Genomic DNA, 13,062 nt, shown 5'->3' on the forward strand with positions numbered 1-13,062 from the left:
GCTCTTGTGTGATGGAAGTATTGGGCCTCTTCCAGCTGTTCGTGACCCTGATTAACCTGTCTATCTTGTCTATCATAGTTTCCCGTGCTCGCCGTAGACGTCGTTGTCGCGCGTCCCGACCAGAAAGATCCGAGAAATCCACTTTTGTCTATTGGTTCCTGTTGCGTCCAGTGTAAAAGCAAAAAAACAACAAAGCGCGGTGCCGAGCCACCGTCATCCATCTATCAGGCCAAATTCCTTTTTGGTATGGAGCGCGTAAAAACATGACCGTCGTAATGCTTCGATCAGATCCAGGGTAGTCTCCCCCCAGATAGATGATGCGCTCGTAACTGCACGCCTCGGGGCCCTTCTGCAGTATGCGTTCCTGGCTTTCCGGAAGAGCCCTCATCTAAAGGGTATCAAGAAGGGTTCCAGAGCCGTGCATAAAACCAATGCAAGCGCTCTGATGACTGAGACTGATGTGAGGACCTGAGCATGCCAACTCTAGAAAGACCCGGGATAATATCCGAGTCAACTCGGTCGTTACGCGCGTGTTTGTTCCGGAAAGTGAAGATGAACAAGGTCGCCAGGCGAATGATCGTATGTACTGAAATCAAAGATGCCTGAGAAGAAGTGTCGAGTGGAAAAGAAAACATGCCGTAAGAAAACGTGGTCCCTTGGTTGGGGAGGTGATGTTTACCACCAGGACGACTGGCCACCCGGACCACCGGGGTTGCCGTAGCCGCCGCCGTAGCCACCGCCGCCGTAGCCACCGCCGCCGTAGCTGGGGGCGGGAGGGGGTCCGCCATAGCCACCACCGTAGCCGCTGTTGGGAGGTGGGCCACCGAAGCCACCACCACCGCCGCCGCCGCCGCCGAAGCCACCGCCTCCGAACTTGCGGAAATCACGGTTGGCACCACCTCCTCCACGACCACGACCGCCGCCGCCACGGCCACGACCGCCGCCACCAAACGACGACTCACGAGCAATGGTCTCTAGGAAGCCCGGAACCTCCTGGTTGGCCTCCTTGAGGAGCTCGATCAGGTCTCGCACGACGCCCCTATTGCCGCGGTTGAAGAAGGCAGTGGAGATACCTGTGTTACCAGCACGGCCGGTACGACCGATACGGTGCACATAGTCGTCAATGTCGGTGGGCAGATCATAGTTCACAACGTGCGTGACGTTGGGGATATCGAGACCACGGGCAGCGACAGCAGTTGCAACAAGAATGGGGCAACGGCCGTTGCGGAACATGTCAAGCGCACGCTCACGCTCACGCTGGGTGCGGTCGCCGTGGATCGACGTGGCTGGGAAGCTCTGGTTGATGAGGAAGTCAGACAGAGAATCCGCCATGCGCTTGGTCTCGACGAAGATCAGAGTCAGGCCGGCACCGTGGGTGTGGAGGATATCAAGCAGGACGGAGCGCTTGTCGATGTCCTCAACGTACTCAACCTTCTGGGTGATGTTCTCAGAGGTGGAACCGACACGACCAACGGAGAGGAAGACGTAGTCCTTGAGGAAGTCGCGGGCAAGCATCTGAATATCGCGGGGGAAGGTGGCGGAGAACATGAGGGTCTGGCGGTTCTGCACACCGGGCATGTCCTCACCCTCCACGATTCGTCGAATCTGAGGCTCGAAACCCATGTCAAGCATGCGGTCAGCCTCGTCAAGAACGAGGTACTTGATGTTCTGCAGGGAGATGCGACCACGCTCTATGAGGTCGACCAGACGTCCGGGAGTAGCCACCAAGAGATCGCATCCACGCTCGATCTGGCGAAGCTGAGAACCAATGTCGGCTCCACCATAGACGACGCAAGGTCGCACCCAGGAACGATAGGCAAACTTCCTCGCCTCATCGTAGATTTGAGAGACCAGCTCACGGGTGGGTGCGAGAATGAGAGATGTGGGGTAGGCCTTGCGTTGACGACCAAAGCCACCCTGACCGACAGGGTTGGCAGATGGGCCGCTCTTGTAGGCCTGAGAGAGGATGGGGAAGAGGAAACCACCAGTCTTTCCCGAACCAGTCTGAGCGCAAGCCATCAGGTCACGGCCGCCCATGACGATGGGGATGGAGTACTTCTGCACTGGAGTTGGGTTGGTGTATCGAGCAAGCGCGATGTTCGAGATCAAGTGGTCGTCCAGAGGAGGGTTGGAGAAGGTAAGGACAGGCTCAGGAACATCCTGACCCGAAGCCTCGACGGGGATGTCGTCGTACTTCTCAAAGTTGATACCGGTGTGCTGCTTGGACGGATCATCTTGGGTACCGAAGAGCTCGCGCTCAACGCGAGGGTTGGCAGGGCCAGGCACGTGTTTTCCATCCTGCCAACGACCATCCCCAGAGCCCCTAGCTTGTCCTCCGCCACCTCCGCCGTGCGCACCGGGACCGGCATACGCGTTGGGGTCGAAGGAATGAGGGCCTCCCCTGAACCCGTTGTTGCGGGGAGGGGGGCCGTTCCACTGGGGACGGTTGTCGTAGGAGTTGTTGCTGTTGACGAGTCAGTCAGTATCTGAGCGGTTGCACGAGTGAACCCAAGCTGACAAGAGCCAGATGGAGCGTCTCGGAACGGGAGGAAGGCAGGAGAGTGCTTACTTTGCCCAGGCGCTGCTGTTGAGGCCGGCGATGGGTCCAGGGCCGGGAGCTGGACCGGGAGGACCGTTCATGGGACCGGGTCCGGGACCCTGGCTACCTCTCATATGAGGCGGGATGTAAGATCGCTTGGTAGGAGGGTGTTGCTCCTGGGGGGTGGGGCCGAGCGAGAGCCCTCCCATGTTGAGTTGATCAGCCATGATTTCGGTCGAGGTTGGGTGTGCTGACGGCTCGGTTTGATGTGGTTGATGTTTTGGAAGGTTGTCGTTGGTTGTTGCTCAAGATGTCATTCAGCCTGAGAAGAGAACGCAAAGGTGGCTCCGATCAAGGAATGAGTGACGAATGGAAAGAACAAGGGTCTATTTGGCGATGAGTGTCGCAAAGTGCAAAACCAGGATGCAGAGAGAAAAGAAGATCTTCTCGTCTCTTCGCTCGTCTATTACGTTTCGCGACAGGTGTGGTTGTCGATTAAGCGTGGCTCGAAATGAAAAGCCTCGCGGATGGCCTTCTCGAAGAAACAACAAATGACTTCTTCAAAAAGGAAAGGAAACTGAACACACAGTTGAGGATGGGATGTGGTCAAAAAGGTTTTGTGGGTGGGTGGGTGTTGGGGGGAAAAGGGAGGAGGGAAGAGGATAGGAGAGAAGGGTGTTGGCTGCTGAAAAAATTGTCAAGTTTTTGAGAGGGCAGGGCCCAGGGCGGGAGGCAGAAGGCAGTCAGTCATCAGAAACGGCACCCGCTGGCTGGCTAGCGCGCTGGCTAATAGACGCTGCCTGGGTCACGTACGTAGAGGAAAGCGCCACCGACGGGGCCGGGCGGGCTGCAGAACCTTGGAGGGATACCCTGCTCTCGACGATGCCGTTTGGATTTGCAGAGGGCGCTAAGCAGATACCTGGCGCGGTTCGCCCCATGTAGGCGATAAGATGTATCGTGTTAGCAAGAATCCATTGATGGCACAAGCCACAATGCCCTTTCCGTCGACAGATCTGTGTGTCTCTTCACTGTCTTGTTTTCAGGTAAGGCACCCAGACACCTGTCTGCCAGTCCGCTGGCGACTGACTACGACACCTGTTTCACATCCTGGGGCTTTCATCTGTCTATTTTCTTACGTAGTTGTATGGTGACCTGAAGGAGCTGGGTTCCATCCGCTTCGGATATATCCGTACCGCGTAGTCTCTGAGCCTCTACCCTTGCTGACATTTTGCCGCAGGAAACCCCAGCGTATTGGTAATAACTGTTCACAGGGCTCCAGGGCGGGCAAACGGGGAACGCTTCAGCAGACGAGATTGCCGGCGGCTCGTCATACCAAATACACAGCAAACGCTAGGCTTCCGAGACCTCACCGCCAGGCTGACACGCCCGACTGCAAGTCCATTCAAGCGACCAACAAAGCGCCTTTGAGTATTGCCTACACCACCTGCATGTTCCACTGCTACGCCACTCCATTCCCACTAGCACACGCAATACAGTATGCAGTCTGACAGGCAGGAATAGCCATCCATTTCTCAGCACCACACGGCTCTGACAACAAAACGCCGCCCCAACAAGGCACGGTCACTGCAACAGATCGCGGCTGTGGGCCGATCCTCCTTCTCAGGCGCTCCTCAGACAAGGAAATCCGTTTCTGCAACGTCGAGTGTGACGAGAGACCAGGTGCAACCCTTGGTTTCCCAGCCCCCGGCCCATCTTGCTGCAACTGACATTCGTGCTATAACCTCATTCGCATCTCCAGTCTGCATTCACTTCAACACACACACACACAAGCTGGCAGGGTGTGTGTGCACTCAGTAATGTATATGCAGCACACAATTACGCGCCATACTAGGTATTATCTATCAGTGGCCGCTTGGTGTCCTGTGGCTCCCATTGTCACGCTATCATGATTTCACATGCCTGGACTGCTGGAGACCCTGACTGGCCTGGGCCGGTCTACGGCAATTACCCCAATCTCAACACTGTTCGTCCAAAAGGCCATTAGGTCTCTTGAAATTCTATCATGGCGATCTAGCTGTTTCGACGGTTTTCGGCCTACAAGTCGTCCTCGGAGGCTTTGAAATTTTGGAATCTAAGGTTTTCGCCCCTTTCTCTCATCTGCTGAGGGCATCCGGCTTTCTTCGCCACCCCCCACAACGTCATCACGCATCTGCAGCAGGTGGCCCTGGTGAGCTGACTCAAAAGGCCTTCACTGCTTCATGCATCGTGATCATTTCCATTGGCTATCTCTATGCCTCTGTGTAATTCCATGGTATAATACACTTTCTTTTGCTTGAGAACCGAGCCCGTCCGTAATGCGCCCCTGCCCGCCCTCTTAAGCACTCTTCACCACCTTGTCATCATCGAATTCAATGTCGATAATTCCGTCCTTCGTTACTGCCTTCACAGTCATGCCCTTGAAATCGATAGGCATCCTCCTCTTCAGTTCGTCCGTGCACTTGTTCAGGATCTTGATACCCTGATGGAGAGTGATGTCGGGGTGATGGTGCTTGTCGAGGATGGATAGGCAGTAGTATCTGTGATAGAGTCCATGTCAGCGCTCACGAACGGTCACACGCCCCTCCCAAGGCCGCCGTCGTGCGGTGAAGACATAGACCTACTGCGCGTAGCCGTGGGCAGCGTAAGGCACTTCTGCCAGTGACGCAAGGTAGTCCAGCCAGTACAGGCTGGGCTTCTGTGTGATGGGGTCGACTCCGCCGAGGAGGAGGTTGACATTGTATGGCTTCCGTGACCGCAGGCTCGATGCAAGCTCGCCACGGACAAAGTGCGCCAGTGCTGACGGTGACAGGTCGGTCTCGTTGCGCATCGAGTAGAGCTGAGCATTGGCCTGGAGGTACTCGGCAAATTGCACTGTAGAGAATGGTCAGCTAGACCGCGTGTTTTAGAAGTTCCCTGGAGAGAATCATACCAGTATCACCTGCTTCTCCAGAATACGCCATCAGGGTGTGCTTGTTCAGTTGTCGGGTCTTGTCATCGGCAGCTTTCAGAATAGTGGCACCTCGCATCGCAGCCTTGGAGGCCGCGATCAAGGTGAAGTCCTTGCCTGTAATTCCCAGCAGAACCTCCCTGCGACCATGTCGTTAGAACGTGTATCTTGCGGGTTGAGTACAGTATGCGCGGAGACTCACATTGTGTATGTCGGTGCGTGTCAAGGGGTGACGGGGAGAAAGTATTGCGTTGATGGAGGAGAGTTGTTGGTCGATCAAGCTCCCCCGGATGGCAGCTTGCGTGAGCTTCCAGCCGGCCTGTCGTCAGGTCTCCCTCCAGGTAGCGAGCAGACGAACGCGGCCCGCGCTTGCCTGGGGGGGCCTGGGCCGCAGTTGTCTGCCGGCAGGCAAACCAGAGGTGTCCCAGCACTAGTCTAAGTCCCTAGGTACCTTGGACAGGGATGTGGTCCCTGGTGGGGGCCGTGGCCCAGAAAATTATTTCCAAAATTTCTTGACCAAGACAACCTTAGCAGCATTGGAGAAATCTACCTATTCGGCAGGTCGAGGCAGCCATAGTTCTGGCGACGACTTGCAGCTGCCACCACCACCACCACAGTCATGTCGTCTTTCTTTACGGGCCCTGGGGTCCAAAGCAAACGGAAGAGACAAACTTCAGCAGCAGACGGTCCAAAAAAGAGATTAGCAACATCTTCCAACTCGATCCCCGTGCAAAAGTCGGCCGGCAAGGCAACCAGAAGGCCAGGCAACCCCGCGCCGAAGAAACAGAGAGTCGAGCGTGACGAGTCAATATCAGGCAGCGGCTCGGACGATGACGACCTTCCTGAGGACGAGGACGAATTCAATGGAGTCGACTGTGACACCTCGGGGTCAGAGGCTGAGGGAGAGACAGCGGCGGAGCGGCGATTGAGATTGGCCGAGCGGTACCTTGACAATGTGAAGGGCGAAGTGCAGGACGAGTACGGCTTCGACGCCGAAGAAATCGACCGTGACCTTATCGCCGAGCGAATGCAAGAAGATGTCGCCGAGACAAAGGGCAAGGTCTACAGGCAACTTGCCGGCGAGCTGCTATTCGAGCAAGCATCACACACGATTTTCAGGTGGAACTCGCAGAACGTGAACTCGATAGCCACGTGTGCTCCATACGCCTATACGGTCTCCAAAGACATGTACCTGGTGAAGTGGAAGCTCCAGGACCTGCCGCAATGCCAGTGGCCGCAGACAACAAAAAAGAAGCCCAAGAAACCACCTGCGCCGCCCAAGAAGAAACCACAGCGGGTGGCATCGAGTCGAGGCGACACCAGGAAAGCGAAAGACAAGAATTACCAGGGCCACACCGGTCCGATACTGAAGGTCGCAGCATCACAGGACGGGAAATTTGTGGTGACAGCTGGCGCGGACAGGAGGATGGTGGTCCACGATGCCGAGACGTTGAAGCCCATAAGAGCATTCACTCAACATCGTGACGCTGTCACGGGCCTAGCCTTCCGCCGGGGCACGAATCAGCTGTACTCGAGCTCCAAGGATCGGACCGTCAAGGTATGGTCACTCAACGAGCTCGCCTACGTCGAAACACTGTTCGGCCACCAGGACCACGTCGTGGACATCGATGCACTTGCTCAAGAGCGCTGCGTGAGTGTAGGAGCGCGAGATAGGACTGCACGACTGTGGAAGGTTGTTGAGGAGACACAACTGGTCTTCCGCGGCGGCGGTTCTGGTATCTCCGAGAAGAAGAAGGACATAATGCCGAACAACAACGTCGACCCCAATTCCAATGCTCACGAAGGAAGCATGGACCGGATTGCCATGATCGACGATGACATGTTCGTCACGGGCAGCGACAACGGTTCTATAGCTCTGTGGAGCTTGCAGAAGAAGAAACCTGTATTCGTCCTGCCCCATGCCCATGGTATCGAGCCAGCACTGGCACCAGAGAAGTCATCGGGCGAGATAGATCCCGACCCTGCGGTGGTGCCCCCTCCTCAGCCGCGGTGGATCACAGCTCTGAGGACAATACCATACTCAGATATCATCCTGTCAGGCAGCTGGGACGGGTACGTCCGCGTTTGGAAGCTGAGCGAAGACAAGAAGCGGCTCGAGCGCGTGGGCGTCCTCGGCGCCACGTCCGACGAGGACGGCAACGTTCTGTCGCACAATCCACAGTACCAGTTCCCTCAGCAGGCACTCACGAACGGCAACGCAGATGAGCCCAAAGTCAACGGCAACTCATCATCGCAGGAGGTCGCACGGAAAGAAAAGGACAAATCGGCCTCGCCCACCCCGGACTCTGCCCTCGGCCTCGTCAAGGGCGTCATCAACGACATCTCCACCTTTGAGCGCGGAGACCGCGGCAGGGACGGGCTGTGCGTCGTCATCGCGCTGGGCAAGGAGCACCGCCTCGGCCGGTGGAAGAAGCTGCAGGGAGCTCGGAATGGCGCCATGGTGTTCGAGGTGCCCAGGGTGCGGAAGGAGGTCGTCCAGACCAATGGTGTTGATCATGCGTCCGACGAGGACTCGGCGTCATAATTTGCATAGCATTCATGATAGGCATGGCTTCAGAAAGAACTGAGGCAAACATGATAAACATCCCTCCTTTCACATCGTGTTCGATTTGGCCTACGAGACTTACGTAGTCGACTTTGCTTGCAGAGGATGTCCGTTTGAAGAGGCATATGCAAGCCATGCTCCAGGGATATTCTGAGGGCACAGCTGGTGTAAAGTCCTGGTGGCTGTCTCAAGCCGTCCTCTGTCTTCGTTGTGTAGACTGTCCTAGAGACCTGGTCCATCTACGCAGAGCCAAGCCTACACTTTTTGGTCGATGCCCACACCGGAGATACTGCTTTGCTCCTCCTTCAGGCAGAGCTCTGATACCGACGGGCATGCTGAAGCTGAAAATTTGTGCAATATGCGTTTGGGATTGGGTCCACTTGAGTTTCATTATTTTCTAACGCTGTTTCAGCACCGGCACACCATTGAGCCAGAGGACGCTCGTTTGCGTGAACGAGTCTCTACCATGAGAGCCGGCTCTATTCAAGTGCCTGTTCCTCGGAATAACTCTGTACACGAGTTTGTCCTTCGTCCTGGTCGCCCATCTCACCGAGATCCCATCATTCATTCCAAGGTCAGGTCGATCGTAGGGCTCTTCTTCTTCTTCTTCTTCTTCTTCTTGACTTCCTTGCCTCCAGCTTCTTCTTCACTCGAGGACGGAATGACTTCGCTCTTCGTGACCTTACTTTTCGCAGTGCCAAGCTTGCGAGCATATCTACTTCCCAAGTGAGAATTTGCAGTCTTGACCACATCAAGACCTTCACGATTCGCACTACGCTTAGAAGGTTCAGCCTTGCCCGGTGAGCTTTTAGCCGATGATGATGATAGCGGCGGCAGAAATTTCCTATCATCATAAGCAGTGCCAGGCGTGGCCGTCCTGGTACTTGCGTTTTGAGGCGTGTGCCCAGTAGACGGTGTCCCTCTTGCTGCTGGTTGCTCCGGGGCGTCGTCACCGCTATCTAACTCAATTGAATCCACAGGCTTTGAGGCGGGTGTGATCGAAGGGCTGTGTGCTTTGGTCTCCTCGATGCTCTCGTCGACATTCACAATCATGCTAACGTTGTTGATATTGACAGATTTGTCGCCGGCCGTTGGCTGTGGCAGATGAGCCTGAGGCTCTTCATGAGCTGGTCGTATATCCTGATCAACAGCTGGCCGCGAAAAACTCCTTTCAGCTTGTACGGGTGTCGCCTGACGAGAGTTTGCCGCTGAGCCTGGTGGAGGTGCGGGCGATTGTCGAAAAGGTGGCTCGTCAGAAGACCGAGAAGGTAACCCTGTTGTCGTCGCCAGGCCCTGCTGCTTAAGCTTTTGACGCTTGACCTGAGCCCTCTCACGCCTCATTCGTTCCTGATCTTGCTGGTATTCTTTCTGCAGCTTGAAAATGAGATCGCGGATCTCACTCCGTAACGTGGGAGCATCGAAGTTCCAAGTTCGCTCCTCACGCTGCAGGATGTTCGTCGCAAACCTGTCCGGGTCCTTCATGAATTCTCGCATGTACCCCAGGAGATAAACACCGCAATCCGTGAAGTTGGGCTGCGTTGGGATATCCCGTGCACTCATTCCGATGGTAGCAGGGGCCTCGACACGCAGCCCCTTCTTGGCCTCGATCTCGTGCTGCAGATAAATCTTCAGCGCGGTGCTGACCGCCGAGTGCGTGCCATCTAATGAATCAAGGGTAATCACCCTTGTTGCTTTAGGGTCGTACTTCCGTTGGTTACCTTTCTTTGGGGCTTTCGTCTTCTTCGCAGCAGCCGTTCTCCTGTCTTCCTGCTGTTTTGACGCAGTTTCGGCTGGTTCGTCCTCGATCGAGATGTGGCTGACATCGACGGCGATCTTCTTCATGGTGTCATTGGCTGACACCTCTGACACCTCATCCTCTCGGACGGCCTCCGCCTCATCTTGAGGCTTATCCAAGCCAGGCTCATCTGCTTCCGATGCGGTCTCTTGGGATGAAAGGAGCTCCCTTGCATTGCAAATGATAGCGACATACCAATGTGCGTGCTCATTGATTGGCACGATGATGTAGTCGAACGAAAGAAGATCAACTTTGGCTGTCCAGTTTTTGACGCCTTCGTAGTTGACTGTCCCTCGTTTTGGCTTCAGCTTCTCCCAGAAGAAAGAATTGAAGCAGTAGACCTTTTTAGCCAGCTGTTCATCTCTATCCTCCAGTTGCTTGTGAAGGAATTTGATATAAAACGTGATGATTTCATCATTCAATAGCTGGCCCTCGTCGAGTCGTTCCACGTCGCTTTTGCCGACGACTGTACGTTCGTACACGAGATCGATTTTCCAATCATCGGCCCAGTTAGGATGCTTGTCCGTCCATCTTTCGACCGCTGGAGAGGGGCTTTTGGGCTTGGGGCCCGCCGATCGAAGATTTCGCTGGGACCGCAGCTCGGGCTGAGAGGTGCCTGCCCGAGAAGGGGTCTGCCACTTTTCCTCATTGCGCACAATCCGCCGTGGTTGATACTCTGACTGACTCTCGTCACCAAAGTCCTCTCGCAGTTGCTTCACTTGCTCGGGTGTCATAGACGTTGCTCCGTGCGCAAGGACCTTGGGTTGAGTTTTTCCCTCGGCCAAAGCTGAGGCATCAGTCCTCATTTGCTGTCGAATCGGCCTTTTATCGACAGCTTGCTGTGAAGATGATGTCACCGGCCTTGCCAACCGGACTGACGATTTCGGATTGCTACGATTGGTCGTGGACTCTTTATGCTCCAAGTATTGCACATCGGTGTCAGCTACTTCCTTCGCTTTCGCTTCGTTGTATGCTGCAATTTGTTCAATCTTGTGGTCCATCTCCTTGACAAGAGTGCCGCTGTGCCGGATCAGTAATGTGCTAGTGATCTGGAACCCTTGGGACTTACATAGCCATGTTGTCCCTGGCATCGATGCCACGGATCTTGCAGCACCGGGTCACAAATTGTTCCTGGTGAGCGTTGCGAAATTGTAAGAACATGACTGCCCCTGTCTTCAACACTGCAGTCGTGTCCGAAGACTTCACTATCTTGACAACCATTGAATTTCGGGCGCACGAAATTTGCGTGACCTTGGAAATCTTGGGCGTCAACCATTCGAGATCGGGTATTGGCTCTCTGGACACAGCATCGACAGCTTCGAAAGGCGAATTCACGTCCGTACGTGAGATCAGAAGACAGGACTTATTGCTTGCGCCCTTAAGATCTCCGTGCATGCCTCCATCAGCTGGATACACGTAAGTGGGTTCGCAGACAGCCTTAATGACTTGAAGCCCGCCACAATCATCTCCAACTCGTGCAGCTCCAGAGGCGAAATTCGTTCTACGCATATCGGCGCGATTCGAAGATTGTGTCCGCCGTTTGGCTGCGGGTAAGATCTGCGATTCCTCGTCGATTACGATCTCGGTTGGACGCTTTCTTCCATTCGTAGCTTGGCTCACTGACCCGGTCTGTCTTTGGGACCTGGGGTTGACATGAGCCGGCTGGTCTGCACTCAGCTCGTCGTCGCTTTCGTCGACGCTTGTGAATTTCGAGGCTGTGTAGACAGCATTCCCTGTTGCTGTCTTCGCATTCGCCCGGCCGTTGATCACAGATGCGCGAGCTACTGGGCCGTTCGTCACCTCTAGTTCTTCGTCGTCCTGGATAGGATCGTCCGAGGGCTTTCGAAGAGACAGAAGATTATTCCGTGATTTGTATCGCGCTGACAAATTTGTCTTCTGCAAGCACGCCTCAGAGGCACCGTCTGCAAGGCCGCCGGAAGAGCGCCGTGCTTTATCCCTCCTCCTCGGCCGTGTGCTTTTTCTAATGCCTCCCCTGTGCTCTGTGCTGCGATACTCTTCGAGTCCCTTGCCGTTCGCGGACCTATCGGCACTTGATCGTAGACTCAGGGCATCGTGGGCTCCTTTCCTTTGGGCGCTGCTGGCCGCGACAGATCTCTCGGGCAGTCCGGAGCTGCTAGGTGTGGAGCGGATGTCGTGGCCCGTATCGTCCTCGGTTCGCGGTCGCTTCGGGGTATTCTCGTGGGCGAAGTCGTTGAGACGTTTCTGGGTCTTAGCGGGCGCTTCTGGCTGAGGAATTGGGCCGTTGAGCCAGTTTCCGAAGGCGAAGCTTTGGCTGAGTTTCTTGAGGCGGTCATTCATGTTTGCGTCTCCTGGTTTCCTGGTGATCTTCAGCAACGGAGCCATGAGATGATCGCCAAAGACTTACCCATAGTCGGGGAAGGAGTTCTTGTCAGACCAGTACCTCTCGATCGGATTCCTGTCATAAGCTCAGCTCCGGCTCCATGATACGCCGTGATAGGTCTTCCAAGCTACCATGGAGGGATCTTCGCCGCAGCAGTAGGACCATCCGCCGCCGTGGTAGCGGGTTCGCCGCAACCAGTGCCTCTTCTGTTGACTCGGGTCGCTCGAGGCTCTTCTCTGTGCCGGATACGGGTCAGGCTCCTCTGCCTCCAAAGCGCACAGGTGCAAAAGCGTCAAGACTCACGCAAGACCTGCCTCCACGACGTGATCCGTCTTGCCCGTCTTATTCGGTCGCACGGCCGAGTCGCCGGCCTGTACAAAGAGTTGAGATAGCCGCAGGGATTTCTTGAGGGTACAAGAAGGGATTAGTGAGTGTAGCAGACAAACAGACCGGAAACAAAGACGGCCAACCAAATGGGCAGTCGACTGCACCTGCGTCGTCTGGGGAGACTTTTTGACGTTGAGATCGGTCTCAAGTTGCGCACCTGCACCCACCATCCCTGTCCGGGTGGCCCCACTTGCCTTGGGAAAGTACCTGGGCAGCTGAGCACCCAGGACTGATGTCAACCCACAGCTAACAACCACAGGCACTAGCGGCAGGGAAGGGTACGGAAGGTGCAAGTAAGAAAGAAGCAAACGGGCATGACCGTAAACAATGTCCTGTAGGAAACGGTCAACTCACCATCTCCCAGCCCATCTTGCTGCACAGCGGAGCGTCTGGGTCTTTTCACCGATCAGTGGACTACTAGGTTCCCTCGGGTCGGGGGTCCCGGCCCAAATGGTTTGAAGCTCAC

The 13,062-nt window shown here is 55.5% G+C and overlaps 4 protein-coding genes across 4 annotated transcripts; 1 reads left to right on the plus strand and 3 right to left on the minus strand.

The window, feature by feature from the left end:
• Positions 1–675: 675 nt before the first annotated feature.
• INS49_005135 (uncharacterized protein) lies at positions 676–2,766 on the minus strand (the record flags this gene model as incomplete). The annotated part of the gene is made up of 2 exons (XM_043165922.1): positions 676–2,464; positions 2,570–2,766. 2 exons carry the CDS (start codon positions 2,764–2,766, stop codon positions 676–678), a joined length of 1,986 nt encoding a protein of 661 aa, XP_043017399.1.
• Positions 2,767–4,874: 2,108 nt separating this feature from the next.
• INS49_005136 (uncharacterized protein) lies at positions 4,875–6,023 on the minus strand (the record flags this gene model as incomplete). Its single annotated transcript, XM_043165923.1, has 4 exons — positions 4,875–5,076; positions 5,161–5,410; positions 5,469–5,626; positions 6,013–6,023. The coding sequence occupies 4 exons, from the start codon at positions 6,021–6,023 to the stop codon at positions 4,875–4,877; spliced, it is 621 nt and encodes a 206-aa protein (XP_043017400.1).
• An 82-nt stretch (positions 6,024–6,105) lies between these two features.
• INS49_005137 (uncharacterized protein) lies at positions 6,106–8,031 on the plus strand (the record flags this gene model as incomplete). Its single annotated transcript, XM_043165924.1, has 1 exon — positions 6,106–8,031. The coding sequence occupies one exon, from the start codon at positions 6,106–6,108 to the stop codon at positions 8,029–8,031; it is 1,926 nt and encodes a 641-aa protein (XP_043017401.1).
• Positions 8,032–8,616: 585 nt separating this feature from the next.
• Positions 8,617–12,965, minus strand: INS49_005138 (uncharacterized protein; the record flags this gene model as incomplete). Its single annotated transcript, XM_043165925.1, has 6 exons — positions 8,617–10,867; positions 10,917–12,185; positions 12,234–12,284; positions 12,341–12,445; positions 12,513–12,613; positions 12,951–12,965. The coding sequence occupies 6 exons, from the start codon at positions 12,963–12,965 to the stop codon at positions 8,617–8,619; spliced, it is 3,792 nt and encodes a 1,263-aa protein (XP_043017402.1).
• Between the last annotated feature and the right edge of the window lie 97 nt (positions 12,966–13,062).

The sequence above is a fragment of the Diaporthe citri genome, assembly GCF_014595645.1.
Source record: "Diaporthe citri strain NFHF-8-4 chromosome Unknown scaffold_15, whole genome shotgun sequence".
NCBI classification, from domain to species: Eukaryota; Fungi; Ascomycota; class Sordariomycetes; order Diaporthales; family Diaporthaceae; genus Diaporthe; species Diaporthe citri.